Source organism: Apis florea, unplaced genomic scaffold (genome assembly GCF_048593485.1).
Source record: "Apis florea isolate Af1SG1 unplaced genomic scaffold, ASM4859348v1 contig_3803_pilon, whole genome shotgun sequence".
Classification (NCBI taxonomy): Eukaryota; Metazoa; Arthropoda; class Insecta; order Hymenoptera; family Apidae; genus Apis; species Apis florea.
The window spans coordinates 1,681,056-1,699,297 of record NW_028256864.1 but is presented as its reverse complement, the minus strand read 5'-3'; the positions used below and the strand labels follow the sequence as shown (position 1 = coordinate 1,699,297).

The window sequence follows — 18,242 nt, the reverse complement described above, 5'->3', positions numbered from 1 at the left end:
TTAAAAATGAAAAATAAATATATATATATATATAGTCAATATTCTTTCCCCTCTTCGTTCTAGAAGAAGAAGAAGAAGAAGATTCTGATGCCATATTGTTCATAACCGTTAATTATCCTCCATCGCAGTGGATTTAGTCTTATCATTAGAAAATAATTAGAAACGACACGGTCGGATAATTACTCGGGGTGAGAACTAAGGCTAACAAGCTATTGGGAGAGGTAGAAGGATTTAAATGTACTGCGGAAATCGAAACCTCGTAACATCCTGTCGTAATGAGAGAACAATGTCTCGGAAAACAAAGAGGAGTAACAATTGCCACGGTGTCTCTCCGCCGGAGAATCACACCAACTGTCCGGGTGGAAAATGAAGCAGAGGTGTCGTGGCGGTTGATGATCGAATTTTCGTTCCATCGAATTTCGTCCTTGCCAATTGTCATCTTGCCGCCGAGGATTTAATTAAATCTAATCTCCCCTCCCCACCCTAAAATATATCTCTCTAATTGTCATTCGTCGAATAAACGAGATAGTAAGCGCCACACAATCAGATTATATATAGCTCGAGGCTGAACGCACCCATGTCCGACTATACATTCCCCCCCCCCCCCCTCAGGGAAGGAAACATAAAGTTGATCACTGATAAAGTATCTTCATAACTTTATCCACTTCCTTTGATCTTAAAAATTGATGCGATTTCCAACACGCGTTTCTAACCGTGTCTAAAATTTTAACCGGCTTAAGAAATTAATTTTTTCCTTTTTTAGAAAAAAAAGTAATAAACAACACACGGTAGAAAAATATATTGTCTAAAAGACAAAAGAAGAAATGTTGAGGATCGTTCGGTATCAAAGCGAAAAGATCGGCTAATTAATTATCCGAACGGGGAGGTGATTCGGTCGCCCGTTAAATGCAAGCATGCAGTTCGAAGGGTCGTAACTGCTCGCCTAGTTACATAAGTAGGTGCAAGGCAGGAGGCAGGAGGCTGGAGGCGAGATCGTAGGTTTATTGATTCGGTTTTCTCTCGCGGTAGAGTTTTTTCCCTCTCCCACCCCTAGATCCACCCAGTCCTTATCCTACCCGTTGCTTTCTGTTGCACTCCCACCACGACGTTGGGAAGTAGGACGCAACCTTCAGGGGCTCTTTCCTTTCTCGCGCGACCCTGGCTGACCCAAAACGCTATCAAATTAGTTCCGGCATATCGCCAATGGTCCCCGATACGCTCTTTCGCTCCTTCAAACACCGACTAGTAACGAGAACAACACCAACGATCGACTTTCGAAGGAGCAACTTTGTCTCCTTGCCCTTTTGTAGGTACTAAAAAAAAGCCTTGGTCGAATATTCTTCTTTTTTCTCTCTCTCTTTTTCTTCTTCTTTGGCCGTGGTCGAAGATTTCGACGACGATTGATACCAAGGAAATATATATATATATATATATACAATGTAGACGGGGGCGGTGAGGGGAGAACTTTAATAAGCGATCGTGGATATTTTTATCGTTCGACGATATTCACATAGCAAATTTAATAGCCCTATTATCCTGACGATACAATGGCATTATACATCTCGAGCTTTCCTCGCATAACAATCCAACATTATAAGGAAGATTTCTCTTTCGGAACATTGTCGTAATACGACGCCTTACTTCCATTCAACGCGCAGCCTATTCTGTCTTGCGAGCGAGTTATTAGACCCGGTCGTTCCATTTCGAGAACAGTTTGATTAACGATTTTCGTCGCGGCTCCGATATAACGACCACCGATCCTGAAACACGATTCCCTCGTAATTTTCATCGTAAATATGGTCGCTCTTCTTTTCTTTTCTTTTCTTTTTTTTTCCTCTCCTCTTCTCTTTCCTCACTGGCCGGAAATAAATACGTTCGAGATACATTCGTGTTTATTCTTCTTACGTCCACTTCTCTGGGTAACGTGCTATGAATAATAATGCGCCAAGTCGAGTTAAATTCCTATTTGAACGTAGTGGTATTCGATCCTACGTTCGGAACGATGCAACCGGAAACGACGTTTACGCGACGAAACCGGAAAAACCGGGGCAGAAGAAGAGATAAAGATCCCCGGCTACGTCACGACGAGAACGAACGTAACATAATATTCCCAATCCGCCGTGGAAGCTTTAGAAACGAGATAAAGAAGAGCTCGCAGATACAATTAATCCTCGAAAGTCTGCCCCTACACACACACACACACACACACGCGCGCCCATATTCTTCGTTATTCTTTTCGTGAATGAGAAATGAAAAAAGAAGATAAACCCGGATCGAAAATGAATTTAAGGGTTAATTCGCAACCAACGTTTAAAATGGGATTGTACGATGGAATGAAATTTATAATATAATAAGGATAAAATTGTTTTTTATTACCCATGATTTTTAATGGTGAACGAAAGTTGGTTTCTCTCAATTGTTGAGATATGATAATTTTAAAAAAAATTTTAAAATTACTTTTTCTCGATTTTAAAGATTTTTATCTGTCAAGTAATCTAACTGTGATAAAATAATTTCACTAAATTTAGATTAAAGAAAATCATTATCATCTTGAAAGAATTTTTAATTTACTCATTTACGTTGCTGACATCGTTTTATAAATATATATATATCAATTTAAAATAGTAATGAATATAAAGTATAAGACCAAAGAAAAAGATATGAAACGAATGATGAATAAATGATGAAAATTGAAACTTAAAAGCCTTGAGGTATTTTAAAAATTAATTTTAAGAAAATTATCCTCTTTACTTAAAATCTAGAAAATTAAAGAATTTTTTGCACTATTAGAAAATGATCAATTTTAATTTTTCTCATAACTTTGCTATATGGCTCGCTTTATTAGCGATGGACAATTCATGATAAGTTTAAAGGGATGCTATCGTGAAATTGCTAGTGGAATAATTCTTGCTGCAACAAATGAGCAAACTTTCCACAATAGTACGAGTAAATAATATTATCCTTCCACTAAGTAGTTGGCAGTGAAATTCAGGGAAAAGTTGCAAAATATTTGAAACCCAGCGCAGGGTCTACGGTTTCCTGTTCAATTGTAAGAATCTTATCATTTAGTGACTTTAAGAAGCTTTTGCCATCCGATGGTGAAACGAATCTGTCCTACAGGGAATACAGAAACATAAGTAAAGATATTTTGGTTGATTTAACATTCCCAATTAATTGTGCAATATTATTTAAAATAATATAAAAGTATAATTTATTTCGAGATATTATTTCTATATCTATGAAATTTAAAAATCTAAGTATTTTCTCTTACAATTTTTCTTGAAAAATATATTATATTTATTAATACAAATTAATTCTTTATATGTGAGTTCAACTAACAAATTGTATTATCAGAATCAACAAGTATTGTGTTATATAAAATTCTAAATTTTATAAATATATAAAATACAATGAATTATATGCATGAGATAATTTTTTCATTAATGGAATATCATTTTAAAAGAATTAAATCGTTAATGTTTCTTTCATTTTTTTTTTTTTTTTTTTTTAATATACAACTTTCTAATTAGAGTAAAATTTTAATCTAAGATATAATTTCAATAAAAAAAATAATGAAAATTTGACAGTCGATTTAATTTGATTTAAATAAATTTCCCGTCGAAAAAAACCATTGTTGCATATTTATTATTCTATATACACACTTCATACTTTCATTCGTTCAAATTAGGATTTAAATGAATTTTCTCATAAATAAACATTTTTGATTAATTTTATCTTCTTAAAAATTCAATTTACAATTATCAAACTGCGTGGTAGTCAGAAAACAGAAAAGCATAAAATCACGGTTTAATATTATATAATGGTTTTGATATCCTAGTCGTTTAAGTAAATCATGATTGATGTGTTGCTCTTCGAGCGAGTCAGAAGAGCCAGATTTGAAAAGAAAGCTACTGCAATTCTTCTACGGTAGAATCTCACGGTTTCCTAAAGTGTTTCTTTAACGTTTAGATATCGTGGCCAAAAACGAGGATAAATCTCTTGTAATCCAAGCAATTTGACGATATATTCACCTCCTCGAATTGATAAGCTGTGCTATATTCTCCGACACAAATGGAAAATATTCGATCAAATTTATATGCGTGAGAAATGTTTGGATGGAAGTTGAATGGTTTCAAAAGATGAATATTCTGATGTTTTTTTATGGAAATTTTTTTTAGACCTTGTGAAGATCAATTTTGTTTTTCAAAATGGAATTATATAATATGTGTTTGCGTGTGATTTATTTTTCATATAACAAATTTTACTACAATTTTACTTTTTAATAAAATTCAAATTAAAATATTTCTCAAAACAATAATTTTTCAGCATAGATTAATTCTTTTTATAAAAAATATCTATCGAAATGATCAATTGTATTAAACAACGCATACATATAATTTGAATAATTTATTTGAAAAAATAAAATTGACCTTTATAAATCTTTAACATTGTCATTTAAACATGTGTAAAAGAAACTAAAAAAATTAAAATGTATAGCTTTTGAAATCATTCAATTTTTATCTAAATAAAATGATAATTTCATCATTAGATATTTCAATGACAAAAAAATTCTATTCGATGGAAGCAAAGCTTCATCTGCACGTGTCCAATATTTCTGACATTTTTTGACGTATTGCGATGTAATCAACGTCGAGTATTCTTCTCACGAAAATGGAGGAAAGAAAGAAGAAAAAACGATAGGTCTAACAAAGATAATGTTAATTTCCACCTACGTTACAGAAAGGTCAAACGAGAAAGGAGCTCAAACGCTTTGACGTACCATCGATCAAAGTCGATTAACCCATCCCGATTTTCCACAAATTCGTCACATATTTCATCATCTTTGAATTCGAGATTGATTTTATAGATAGAAAAATTAAAGAGAAAAAATTTAATCGATCGTGTTATAAAAAAATAAATTTCCAAAGAGTTTTGTATAAAAATGAAAAACGAGAGAAACGAAAGTAACAGGGGGAAAAAATCAATAAATATGACAGTATATACGTGAGAATAGTTCCTAACACAATGGCCTCTTTAAACTCTCCTTTGCAGTCTGCGAAAGACGCGCGACCCTTAAATTGCATTTGAATAAAGCAATTTGTGCACGCAGCGTAATCCAATTCGGCCTTCTTGCTAGTTTTCGCTACGCGAAAGCACCGATAAATCAACCAGTTGCGCCGCGCATCGGGCCAAGCACACCCCTGCGATATAACCATATGGCTTAATTTCATTCGTTTCGCTCTGTAATTCCCACCCCTGAAAAAAAAAAGAAAGTGTCCGAACCGCAAGAACTGTTTGGTATATTTGATAGAAGTAATCATTCTATTCTCAATCGCGGTATACAGCTCTTTTCGTTCATTTTCTTATTCTTCTTCCTCTTTTTTTTTCTTTATTTTTTATAAAACAAGAATAATATCATTGATTTAAAAACACGTCTACGTGTCTACAATATATCGTGTTGAAATATGAACACGAAAATATCCAGAAGGTAGTAGCATTCTAAACCAGCGCGACAAATAGCGCAATAGTATGACACATTCTAGGGCAGCACATTCGAAATCGCGAAAAATCAATAAACGATTAACTCTTACGGGTACGCGATGTTACCGGAATTTTCCAGATTCGCTGATATAATATTGCGCTTCTCTAAAATCTTCGTTAAAATTACGCTCGTCTCTAAACAAATATTTAGACAGAAACAACTTGATCTTGGTCTAATTTCGAGATGTTAAGTTAAACCATTTAGAAGGAAACGACGAGAAGAAATCAATAAACCAAATCCCCCGAACTAACGAGATCCAAAATTATCTAACATCATCTCCTCTAACCATGCCTCCTGTTAACTGTGAAACGTATACTCGGTTTCCCTTATGTCTCCGTGTATCAAACGAGCCACCGTGGTTTGCATATTATCAGTAGTAGGCTATCGAATTAGAGAACAAGGGAGGAACGGCGCAATTAATCGGCAATCGCGTTCGATCGCCTCCATTCACCAAGATCTCGTATCTGCATCGCGTATACTGTGGAACAGTTCACTTTCTATTCAATCTTTCAATCATCTCGCAAATTTTCATTTCATTACAATTACAATAGTATATATTCGTTTTAGAGAAACGTCGAAGAAAAATTGATGAAAGAAAAATCAAAGAAACAATATCGTTTCTAGTGGTTCGAGAAACTTCCGTGGAGAAACATTTCACAGAGGAAGCAAAGAACAAAAACGAAACGCAGAGGTACAGATCAAGGCAGGTGAGACAGCTATATGCTATGGAATAGCGCTAAAAAACACCGAACAGCCAGAAATTAAAAACATTGCAATCATGTTACATGTATATACAAGATAGCTCGATAGCCAGTAATAGCATAATTTCCGCATATCAAATAATTTCAACGAGATTTTACGAAAGGAGAAAAAGTGACATATTTATTAATTATACATTTTTATCCATATTTCTTTTTGAAAAACATTCAATTATCGATTCGAAATAATGTATATTGATTATAATTACAGAATTGTCCAAAACATACGTTATTGTTCCAAATTATGTTATTGTTACAATTAAACAAAATAATATAAAATTTTAGTTAACTGCATTTAGATATAATTTCTACAAAAATAGTTTTTAAATTATCAATCATCTTTTATATTCTTTAAAAAAGAATAATTTTTTATCTATGAATTTATGATCGATAATAATCAACATTAAAGTTACTATTAGAAAGAAGACTAATACAGAGAATCGAGAATCGAAAAAAAACATAAAGAAAAACATTAAACATTAAATAATGTGTTAAACATCATTCATGTTTTTTTCTTTTTCATGTTACGTAAAATTTCCTTGAAATTATTTAGTTTCGATTACATATGTAGTTGATAATCGTGCTGATCCTTAATGCATCAAAGCATTGTGTACATCGATATATACACGTTGTATATGTATCACGAGGTACAATCGCAGGGGGGGGATATATGTACGTAGTACAGTATTCGAGAACATCTAGTCAGCCGAACATCTATAAAAACACCAGATAAAGAGAAAGAAATAGAGATAGAGATATAGAAATAGATACTAGAAGAGAGAAAGACAGACAGCCATCTCACCGCCCGCCACAGCTCAAAGCACTCACGAGATATCACGGGGGAACACGACAAAAAGAGCCACCGTTGTCTTTTTTTCGCGCGAATATTTTACTCTATACTCGGGGATACGTTATAAGCTTTCGTGTTTTTATAACCTAAAAAAGCGATTGCACTGCTCCGTATTGTACGATGTGATGTACCCGGACCGGTGAACGCCGTGGTGCCACCTGACAGACTCCGGGAAATTTGAGAAAACAAGATTTCCTTCAGCCCATGCGCGAGAACTTTAATCGAATTTTGGCTTGCAGTGCCGACAACGGACGTGTCTTCGCTTCACTGCACACGGCCCTGCATTCAAAATTCAAATTTTTCCCTCCGCAATATCGAAATCTATCGAACGAGTAGGAAACATCAGTAGCTTTTCGAATAACGTTATGTCAAATCTTCTTTTCTAATAGAGTTAACTTTTGAAACAATAAACAATAGATAATAAAGCCCTTATTTTAAAAAAATAGTTCGCTTGCACGATATGTTTGAACGCATGACTTATGACGACATTTTCTATAGCGGTGGATATAAAATTTACAATTATTAATATGATCAGAAAGAATATTTTCTACTTGTTTATAAACTTAATTATCTTAGTTATCTTTCTATCACGAAAAATGCTTATTAAATTCACTTACCTTCTTTTTTGTTCCAAAAACATTTCATTGATACAAAAAACTTATAGGATTAACACTGAACAATGTACTCGCGCATTAAATGAGCTGTAACTGATTGTTGAGCCATGCAACAAGAAAATTGTGCATGATGCGACATCTGCCGACAAATATTTGAACTACTTAAAATGGTTACTTATTAGACTTTATCTATATTAGAACATATGTCATTAAAATTATTAAAATTATATTAGAATTAAATATCATTTAAAAAAATTTTTAATTAATATTATATCACTATATATCATTCATAATTATTAATATTAATATATGTATCAATTATTTTGATATATTATAAGAATAATAATATATTATTAAAATATGCCTAGTTACTTACTTTCTTAAAAGATATAGGAATATTTATAGTTATTTCTTATCCAAATGATATATAAATAAATAACAATGATTATCAACAATGATTATATATTAATTTATTTATTAAAGGCTTAAGAATAATTATATTGATAATATATAGATATTGTTAAAATATTGCGACTTATATATTGAAAAGTTGTGACGTTGTGATTTATTATTAGTTTGTATACATTATTATATAGATATAGATATTATTATATAGATATTATTATATGGATATAGTATATATATTACTAAAGATGAATATCACTTATTTAAACAAAATAACAATCAAAATTATCAAAAAAATTTTAGAAAAAATATGAGAAAATTAGTAAACTAATTATTGGACTTGTCATCTGTCATTTGTTCTCTAATTTTAATTTAACTATATGCTTATATATTAATTTATTAATTATATTATTTTTTCTCTCCAATTATTTTTTTTTAAAGAAATTTTTATTTATTTAACTACTTTTTTCCGTTCTTTTCAAAGAGAACTTTTTAGCTATCCTGATGATAACCAACCAGATGTTATTTTGCTATTAAAATATTTGAATTTCGATATAAAGAATCATATTTTGTATTTCTACAAATAAAAGTAAAATAAAAAAAGTGTGAAAAAAGTTATTGATGCAAAAATTATATACATATGTATAAATTTCATTAATTTGAAATTTTAAAGATTCCTAATAGATGTTTGTTTAATAATTCCTAATAATTACGATGTCGCCACTGTTTGACATTTATTTGATATCAGTTTCCCTCTTTTTATTTATGTATAGTTAAAGTTATCAGAAAAATTCTTTTTGTGAGAAGAGTGGAAGAAAATAATATAATTATTGAATATAGTTATTAGTCTTCCACTCGTTATTTATTTTCCTTTCATCTCTTTGCTGTTGTAACACTGTTAATTCGTTAATTATATTTTCTTCTATTTTTCCACAGGGAATTTGAGTTCATTAACTCAATTATATTATTTTTTCACACTTTATCTATAAAGAAAATTTTTCTACTATACATTTAATATGATACTTCGTTATACTTATACATTATATTCATTTTATCCTTATTTTCCTTACGCCTACGCCTGGCAACATGGCATATCACATGGTTGAAGTTCGACAGAGTCGTCAACTAGTCAATTTATAATAATGGCTGCGCCAGTGAAAAAACGCGATGTTCAACGAAATTTTGAAGATAGAAGTAGCGACGATGATGATCACAATTCATCAAATAGTGAGGATAACGAGAAGGAATCATTGGAAGAACAAGTAAGAAATTTAAGTCAAATAAATCAATATAAAACGTCATTGGTTAACCTTATTTTTGAGCACGCGGTCGTAGATTTAATTTTGTTTTAAATAATTCTTTATAATAATTGATATTTATTGAGAGTAAAATATAATAATTAAATACCTTGTACAAAATTTAAAATTTAAAATTTTTTTGCAAAAAACACTTACGTATTTAATTTGATTGATTATAATCAATGAGCTTGTCATTCCATGAAGATATTGTTAAATATTACAGTGTTGTGATAGAAACATCTGTGCTAAAAATTGTTGTTTAAAACTTAACATAAATAAATTTAAAAAATGTAAAAAGAATGGATTATTTATTTTTGTGTTTCATTCAAGTTAAATAAATTTAATATTTAATATTTTAATATTTTACAAATAACTGATTATGATAAAAATGTGATTATGATAAAATATGATATTAATAAAATATAAAATCAATCTTAAAATATAAAATTCTTTTAATTAGGGAATGGAAATTCAAGTAGATTTTGAAGGAAGAAATCCATTGGATCCAGATTATCATGGCATTAAGACCTTATTACAACAACTTTTTTTAAAAGCTCATATTGATTTAGGAGGTCTCACAGATTTAATTATTTCTCAAAATTATGTAGGTTCAGTTGTTAAACAATCGGAAGATTTAAATGAGTCAGATGATGAAGACAATGATATCAATGATGTCTTTGGTATTACTACAGTAATTAATTTATCTAGTGGACAAGTAAGTATATTACATATAATATAATGTTATTTAGTTAATATGAAAATTATTTATTAATAACCTAATTTATTTTAGAATTATCCTTGTATACAACAACTTAGGGATTTACTGAGACAATTGGCAAATGAACATGCAACTGATGCAGCAAATACTATGATAAAAGATGTTCTTGAAAATGATTCAGAAGCATTAGGTTTATTAATTAATGAAAGATTTGTCAATATTCCAGCACAAATATCTGTGCCACTTTTAGAAAATTTAATCTCCGAGATAAAAAGAGCAAATAATAAGAAAATGCCATTTAATTTTTCATATTACATATTGATATGCAAACTCTACAAGACAGAAGACAAAAAGTTAGAAAAAAAATTGAAACATAAAAAGAAAGATAATACCGAAGAACCAGCTATTCTATGGAGCAATCCAGAAGAAGAAATTTTTGCAGAAGAAGCAACAATAAGTTTTGAATTTTCTGTTGAAAAAGAGTCAGATAGTGGTTTGTCTGGAACATGGACTGAAACTGATGATGAAATGATACCTTATAGAAAAGTTCTTCTGTTTGAAGCTACCAAATTGCAACCAATTATTGACAAAATAAAAAATCATATTTCTTAATCAATCTAAAAGACTAACATTAATTCATATTCCTAAAAAAATCCTTCCTTTGATGTATTAAAGGAAGGTATACGCTTTTCAAAGATAATTTCTTTGACGATCTATTGTATAATGAACTATTGTATCATACAGTATATGTAATCAGCTTTTTATATATAATACACCTTTTCATACTGCTTACTGCAATCTGTTTCCCATCACTTATCCGTTAACCTCGGAAAATATCTTGAAAATATTTGAATTTTTAGGAATCAATTACGAATTCACATATCAATTTTATTCAATCGTAAAAAATTTATTGTCTTACTAAATAAATAATATAAACAGTAGAATCATAAAACAAATTATTGTTTAAAAAAAATATGTATCGCGATTAATATCTTAACAATAACATGTAACTTGTGCCTGAGAGTTACAAACAAATATTTTGCGCATTACTAACAACATCTACTTTTATGTCGGTGAATCTTTCAATAATTGTTTTATTGGCTTAGCTCTTCGTCTCATGGTGCCCAAAATATTTAACATTTCTGAAACTGCTGGTGGCGCGCTTTCCGCTTCTTGTCGTCTTCTTCTTTCCTCTTCTCTTTGCTTCTGCAATAAATCATTTCATTTGAGACAAAATGTAATTTATGAATACAAAAATATTTCCAGAAATATAAAGAACTTACGTCTGTTTGCTTCAGTGTGAATCGTCCACCTTTTATTTGATTAATAATATCATCGATAGCTGAAATGAATAAAAATTTTGAATTATACGTTAAATGCATTTAAGCACGCGATTGAGCAAATTAAAATTAAAAATATAATTACCAGGTTGTTGCGCAACTGTTGGTGTTTTTTTCGTAATTCCAAGCATATTTTCCATGTCGGTCACCGCGTTTCGTTCCGAATTCATTTTTTCTTTCGTCAGCAACTTAATCGACGATTGTCCACTGTTATTGAACATTGGCGGTGGTGGAGGTGGAGGCAAGGGGGGTGGTGGTGGCCTAGAAAGTTTCTCTTCCAGTTCACTGATTTTTGCCTTCAAAGTTTGAACCACTCCTTCCAGAGTTTCCACTGACTTCTCTGCCCTTTCTGCCCTTTGCGTTACAACTTCCAGTTCCGATTCTGCCAGCTTTAACTTTTCCTCTACTATTTCGAATTCGACATTAGATTCTTTCTCCTCCAACTTCTCTTCTAACATTTGTATTTGAGAGGCATGATTCTGTTGCTCCTCCTCCAATAATCTCTTCAAAGATTCTACTTCTTGAAGGACAGTTAATAATCTTCCATTAGGATCGTCGCCAACTTCCGCCATCAGAAGTGCGCTCTGATGAGCCAGAACATTTCTTTCTTTTTGCACCTGTATCGAAAGTGCAATATTTTGTAATAATTAATCATTTAAATTCAACTATGCCTCAAAAAATGTCTACTTAAGCATCGATCTTACCCTTTCTGCCTCTATCTTCATAATCTTCGCATTCTCCCTCTCACGATCGCATTGCGCCTTCAATGCTTGTACTTCCTCCGCAACCATCTTTGTTACCCTTTCCATGTTGTCCTTTTGAACTTTCATCTCGTTTACTTTCTCTTCACCTGGAATTGAAAAATTCCATTGTTAAATGAACATGTTCGTAGATATTTTTTAATAATTATATGTATAAGTATTTTTTTCACATTTTTGCCTAAGAGTTCTTTCCTCGTCCAACTGAGTGGTCAAATGAGTAACCTGTTCTTGAGCTTCGAATTCTTGAAGACGAGCGGAATGCAATTCTGTTTGAAGCCTTGCTATCTCTTTGCTTAATTCTGCAAATTATCCACTCTTATAAATACATTGCATAATTAACAGTGAAATTGTAAGCTGTTATGATATGTCTCCATACATACCTTTCACCGTTTCTCTCAACTGATCGAGATCTTCGAAATTCGAGTCAACTTCATCCGATAACTCAAGATCTAACGAATCTTCCGGATTTGTTTGTAAGAATTTTTGTGTTATAATCTGTGATCTTCTTTTCAGTTCGCGATTTTGCCTATACCACTGAAATTCGATTTTAATTCAATGAGTTATACGCATATAGTCGTATTACATTAATTTCTAGAAATTGTGATTTGAAAAATATTAAATAATATATTAAATAAGAAATACGTATATAATCGAATAAAGTAATAATGATACAGAATAAGAATTTCATTAAAAAATATCTCTTCACTTTGACTCGAATTAGCTAGCTCTTTAACGATGTTCTTTCTCACAATTCTTCAATCCTTGAACGATTGTCTTCATTCTCAGTCACGTTATACAAAAAAATATCATACGAACATATTTGTCGCGCGTGTATCTTAAATCTACATCTTCTCAGTGATATCTCAACCGAGTATGAGTTCTCAATTACTAATTACTCTCTTGAATTTTATCATTCATATAATTATAAAAAAGAAATGCGAAAGGTTACCTGTGACGCTTGTTGCATAGCTTTATGCATAGCACCAGTTTCAACGTCATATTGATGCTTTAATTGCTCGTACTCTTTGCACACTGCTTCAGACACTGAAAAAAAATTTATAAATTTGTTTTTAAGTAAATTTTAAAAATTTCCACATTTATGGAAATTATATGTATATATATGTAATTACAACTACCTGTTCGTAATTTCTGAAGTTTCTGTTCTTTTTCCTGAACTTGCGACTGCAAAGTACCATTTTGTCTCTGCAATTGTTGATATTTTTTCTCCAGGTCCGCATATTCCTTACTTGCTGCGACGAGAAAAGTATTATTTTCAATAGGAAGTTCATATATTGTGAATGCACTCACGAATATAAACGTCACGGGACCCTGACTATAAATTTATTTTATTTCGATTAATTTATAATTCTACCGCGTATGACCAGTGAATAAGAAAACGTCACAGAATTCGTTTTGCATGCAAGAGTGAATCACAACCGAATAATAATTAAGTTGCATTACAGATGATTGGCCGTGAACTACAATCACGCGTTAACCACTTCCCTCTCGCTATATATATATAATTGTTCTTATTTTGCGTGATCCATTACACCTTGATCTCTCTTGCAATAAATAAATAAATCAAAATCAATTTCGAAGAAACGAAGTTTCTGTACAATCGTGAATAAAAAAGGAAAAGTCACGCCATGATATTTTTAATTTAAAGAAGAAAAAAAAAAGAAGAAGAAGGAGGAAGAAATAAAACTTGGTAAAAGATGCATTGAAAGAAAGTTGTTGATAATACGGTTAGTTCTATATTTACCAATCTCTCTCCTATCCCAGTTGTTTTAATCAAATTAATGCTCGAAAGCGGAGGGAAGAAGCCGTATTTCGTCACTTCGTTAATGATGACTAATGGAATCATAATAAAGTTCCCTAACGACTTTAGGCGGCCCATACAAACACTCATTACGCCACGAAACTTATTACTAATTATTAATTACCGGCCTCGCTCTTCTGCAGCAACAATTTCCTCCTCTTCTCCGACTCCTCGTATTTGTTCTTCCACTTGCTCTCCAGGCTATTGCTCCTGTTCAATTTCACGGCGCCGACCGGCTCATTCGTCTTGCTGTTAACACCAGCCTGGGAGGAGAGTTTCTCAGTCGAGTTTCGCATCTCGATACTCGAGCTCGACAAATTATTGTTCCTCCACCGTTGCTGCTGAACGGAAGCGTCGAGCTTCTCGAACGACGCCCTTTGAGCGGCAACCGACACTCCTCTGGACAGCTTTTCGAAGGACCCTCTACGGGACGGAGGACACCTTTCTTGAGCTTTAATTGCGTTCGATATCCTCGGCACCGGAATGTGTGAGTGAATTACGCTCGAGGATGTCCTCGCCGGCTCGGCGCTTAAGACGATGTTCAGTTCCGTTTTATTCATGTCGTATATATATATTCTGCGAACAAGGGATATATTCGTGAGACTCTCGTCCCTCGTCTTTTCGACGATCGACCAATTTGCAGAATGGATAGACACGTAATAACTGTTAATTCGAGCCAATAATATTACAATAAGCAATTAGTAATTAGCGAAAGACGAAGAGAGATTGTGAGTATCTAAATAAATTTATGACTGTGTCAGTGTGATATCACTCTTTTCGCTAAATTCAAGTGGAATTCTTCTAGTGGTGGTGGGGAAAGAGGATATATCCACGAGGAATGGACGAGCGATATACAAAGAATAAATGCATCACGAAGAAAATGCTTTATATATATATATATACATAAGCATAAAATCTATGGGCACGAGAAACGATATTTCTATATTGAAGTGTCTACTTCAAACAGTAGAGGGTTAATAACATCGTTTTCTAAAAATACACGTATTGGTCCCACCCCCTGTAGCCACAAGCCGCGTTAGAAATAGCCGCTCTGTCAAAATGTATTCGTGACTAATCTCGATTCCACGAATCGCGAAGTAGCCGGTATGGGAAGATAAGGTGCTTTCCGAACCGCCACGCGAACTTACCGGGAAATGATAAATGTCTACGTCCGGCGAATCCTGAATCGAGTTACCGGTAATTGTAAAGTCAGTCAGCTTTGCCGAGTCTTACGTTTCTCCAGTGAATTCTCGATAATAAACAGGGAGGGAGAGAGAAAGAGATGGGGAGGGGAGGGGGGAATATGAATAGGAATATACCGGCTTAAGGCAGTTTCGTAGCGCGTGTGGTTCGATCGATGCACAGATCAGTGTAAATCGATGAAATGCAATATGCAACATGTCAATTCCAATCAGACGAATTGGTATTAACACGATGCCACTCCTCGAATTTTAAATGTTATTCCCGTACGCCTTACGTCATTGTCCAATTGTTCCCCATCATTGCTGCTGATGTTGCTAATCTCGATCGAATTTCCAATGATATTACTTTGTTTGCGCCAATTTAATAATCATGTATGAAGAAGAAAGAGGGACGAAGAAACGTATTCAAACTTATAACTCTGTGAAGAATACGAAGACACGTGTCGTTGATCTTCGTGGGAGGCAGCCAGATCTCCCGCAAATATTTCGAAGTTAATTCGTTGGAATGCGTCGCAATTACTCGAGAAACGAACACGTAAATGCCACGACATGGACGACATGGTTATTCGAAAAATTTTTCCATCTAATCTATTGACAAATGGTTTAGATAATGCCTCTAGTTAACGACTCGTCCGATTAGGTTAGAAAATTTTCCCACAGAGACAGCTTTATCGTCCACGATAAGTTGATCGATTTCTGACTAACTTGTTCGCATAGTTGAATCACTATTATGAATGCTACTTGGTAATTTCTAACGGTAACGAATTATAACAATACGACAGGTTAAGATACTTGGAATTACTTGGAAAATATTCGAATGACGAATAATTAAATTTACGACTAATCCGGGAAACCGGACGATCTTCTTTCCAACAAACGTGCTATCTTATCCGTAAAAATCTGTCTTTTCAGGCTGTCACCGTTGTTTTATGGAAATTATCGAAGATCCCACCGATGTTTTTGCACCAACTATTTTTAATTCAAGCTTCGCGTCTGGCGAACTCGACGACACGAACGGACGTATCGTGTCGAGGAAGAGCAAAATGATAATTCGAAACGTGCCGTGTCATGCGAACTTCAATACAGGAGGTCGATGGTCACGTAGGATCGTTGCACTTTTCCGTGCGTACATATACCACTTGCAATTCAATCGATTCACCTTGGTTCGTATATTCGTTTCACCATTTACGTTAATCGATTAAAGATAGATGAAAGATCGATTCAATTCGATCCACGTTTCGTCGATCTGGATGTGGACCGATCTCCGTTCGCACAAATGTGCCGAATTATAAAACGGTTGCAACGGTTTACCAGTGGGGACTTTCAAAGTCGGTCAAGAAAACAGTTGAACGTAATTTTACGGCTGCACGTACGAATGGCAGAATCACGTGCCGGATCGACTCCACGGGAAGTCTATGAAATCCTTTCACTTTTCCTGTTTCGCGCTGGTGGATGTTGAAGTACTGTCAAATGATGGTTTTTGCGCCGTATACACTTTCCTTCGACGCGATTTCCCACATTCTTTCAGTGGGAACGATTACGTGTTATGTTAGCCTCGAAGGAATTACGCGGTTACAGATAGAGAAGAGAAAGAGAAAAAAGAAACTTATATATATTACGATTGTAAACTTACTTATTTTAACAGATACTGCGAAATTCGCACACTAATATTTGATCGATATATGTATATCACGATTGGACACGTCACTGCATTTTTAGAAATTATATTATAATGCGAGAATAATATTTTACTACGGAAAAGGAAAGATTTTTTTTTTTTCTTTTAACGGAAGAACGGATTCGACGAACGATGAAACAAAGAACGATAGAAAAGAGGAAAGAAGGTGCGCGTTCTTCGACGTTCGCGCGCATACTGCTCGCACGGCTAACCGTAATGTCACGTTATCTCAGGAGGTTCCAGACAAGTCGAAAGATCCCGAGAGTGCGTGCCCTTCCTTTAATGAATGTCGTCGTTATGTGTGCGTTAGTGGCCGCAAGGTTTTCTCATTGTCAGCGAAAAATCCACGCCACGCACACTTTCTTTCTTTTGTTTATACGCGTTTATTTCGCGATGCATTTTTGAAGAAGAAATGAAATTGTCAAGGATTGAATTGACTCGATAAAAAAGACTCAATTTTTCTTTTCCTTCGTTTCTCTTACCGTTCTCTTTTCTTTTCTTTTTTTTTTTTTTTTTTAAATTATCTTTGACGTATTGAGATTTATGTTATTTCGATTGATCCATTAATTGTTCTTGTCGCTCTGTAAAGTGCTAACAAAGACGGCTGTTCACTGACACTTCTTTGATAGCATATAAAACGAACGAAGAAACGTTTTCTCGCGTAATTGGCCGTTTCTTGCTCAATGCATCGAGCAGAGTTCTCTTTAATAATATGCCTTATCACCGGATCTGTCAGCCTGGAAAGGCTTTTGAGAATATAATACTTACATATCCCTATGTATATATTTCGAAGCACGAAAGCACGTAATATGTGTATGTGGCCAAGAACGAGAATTTCCACAAGGGAATGTGCACCGGTACACGACTGTCTTTGACACGTTGCCTAATCAAAACGATCGTCAAAGACATTCACCGCGATTTGCTTGTGTTATCAACTTTGACAAACATCAAATGTATACTTTATGCATACCAAGACGAATAACAGATTTCGGTGCTTTTCGCGCAACAGTTTTGATAAATTTTAAACCAGAAGAACGCAAGTGATAAAATTATATTATTCGTAGAATAACATCGAGCAACGAAGCCATGAAGAAATATACTTATGCGTAACTATTTTAATCGAGCGTGTTGAACTTCTGTTTCAAAACAAGGATTTTGCCTCTCGAGTTTCAGTTTACTGGATCGATAACCCAAATAAACGTAGATATTATGTATTCGTTAAAGTATGCAGAAATCAGGTGCATTAACGAAACAATA

General features: G+C 33.4%; 3 protein-coding genes and 1 long non-coding RNA gene across 9 annotated transcripts in view; 2 read left to right on the top strand and 2 right to left on the bottom strand.

Moving 5' to 3' along the window:
• The window catches only part of LOC100870004 (protein Skeletor, isoforms B/C), a 58,776-nt gene extending 50,940 nt beyond the window's left edge, over positions 1–7,836 (bottom strand). The window contains exon 1 of the mRNA XM_086916677.1: positions 7,768–7,836. The gene's annotated coding sequence lies outside the window, so the exon portion shown is untranslated. The remainder of the gene's footprint in view (positions 1–7,767) is intronic.
• Positions 7,837–8,204: 368 nt separating this feature from the next.
• On the top strand, positions 8,205–10,983 carry LOC100870841 (protein BCCIP homolog). The gene is made up of 3 exons (XM_012492605.3): positions 8,205–9,431; positions 9,928–10,182; positions 10,258–10,983. The coding sequence occupies exons 1-3, from the start codon at positions 9,312–9,314 to the stop codon at positions 10,795–10,797; spliced, it is 915 nt and encodes a 304-aa protein (XP_012348059.1). The 5' UTR covers positions 8,205–9,311; the 3' UTR covers positions 10,798–10,983.
• Positions 10,984–11,071: 88 nt separating this feature from the next.
• On the bottom strand, positions 11,072–17,998 carry LOC100871432 (uncharacterized). 6 transcript variants are annotated; one of them, XM_086916671.1, is made up of 10 exons: positions 17,754–17,998; positions 14,230–14,681; positions 13,423–13,536; positions 13,236–13,330; positions 12,667–12,820; positions 12,457–12,585; positions 12,230–12,375; positions 11,611–12,142; positions 11,469–11,527; positions 11,072–11,391 (listed from the first exon to the last, which is right to left on the bottom strand). In XM_086916671.1, exons 2-10 carry the CDS (start codon positions 14,663–14,665, stop codon positions 11,251–11,253), a joined length of 1,806 nt encoding a protein of 601 aa, XP_086772797.1. In that variant the 5' UTR covers positions 14,666–14,681; positions 17,754–17,998; the 3' UTR covers positions 11,072–11,250. The 6 variants fall into 6 exon arrangements, with proteins under 6 accessions (XP_086772797.1, XP_086772795.1, XP_086772798.1 ...); XM_086916669.1 differs by lacking the exon at positions 17,754–17,998 and adding an exon at positions 16,941–17,235; XM_086916672.1 differs by lacking the exon at positions 17,754–17,998 and adding an exon at positions 16,228–16,828.
• Positions 14,426–15,102, top strand: LOC147656130 (uncharacterized). Its single transcript, XR_015295001.1, has 2 exons — positions 14,426–14,833; positions 14,911–15,102. It is a non-coding gene; the product is annotated as an uncharacterized LOC147656130 (long non-coding RNA).
• Positions 17,999–18,242: the final 244 nt, after the last annotated feature.

Bases quoted from the DNA above. Each gene is read 5' to 3' on its own strand.
- LOC100870841 (XM_012492605.3), top strand. From the start codon at position 9,312: ATGGCTGCGCCAGTGAAAAAACGCGATGTTCAACGAAATTTTGAAGAT. The intron at 9,432-9,927 runs GTAAGAAATTTA...TCTTTTAATTAG, and splicing joins AGGAATCATTGGAAGAACAA to GGAATGGAAATTCAAGTAGA. The intron at 10,183-10,257 runs GTAAGTATATTA...AATTTATTTTAG, and splicing joins TTAATTTATCTAGTGGACAA to AATTATCCTTGTATACAACA.
- LOC100871432 (XM_086916668.1), bottom strand. From the start codon at position 16,492: ATGGTGAAACGAATATACGAACCAAG. The intron at 13,331-13,422 runs GTAGTTGTAATT...ATTTTTTTTCAG, and splicing joins ACTTCAGAAATTACGAACAG to TGTCTGAAGCAGTGTGCAAA. The intron at 12,821-13,235 runs GTAACCTTTCGC...ATCGAATTTCAG, and splicing joins CTATGCAACAAGCGTCACAG to TGGTATAGGCAAAATCGCGA.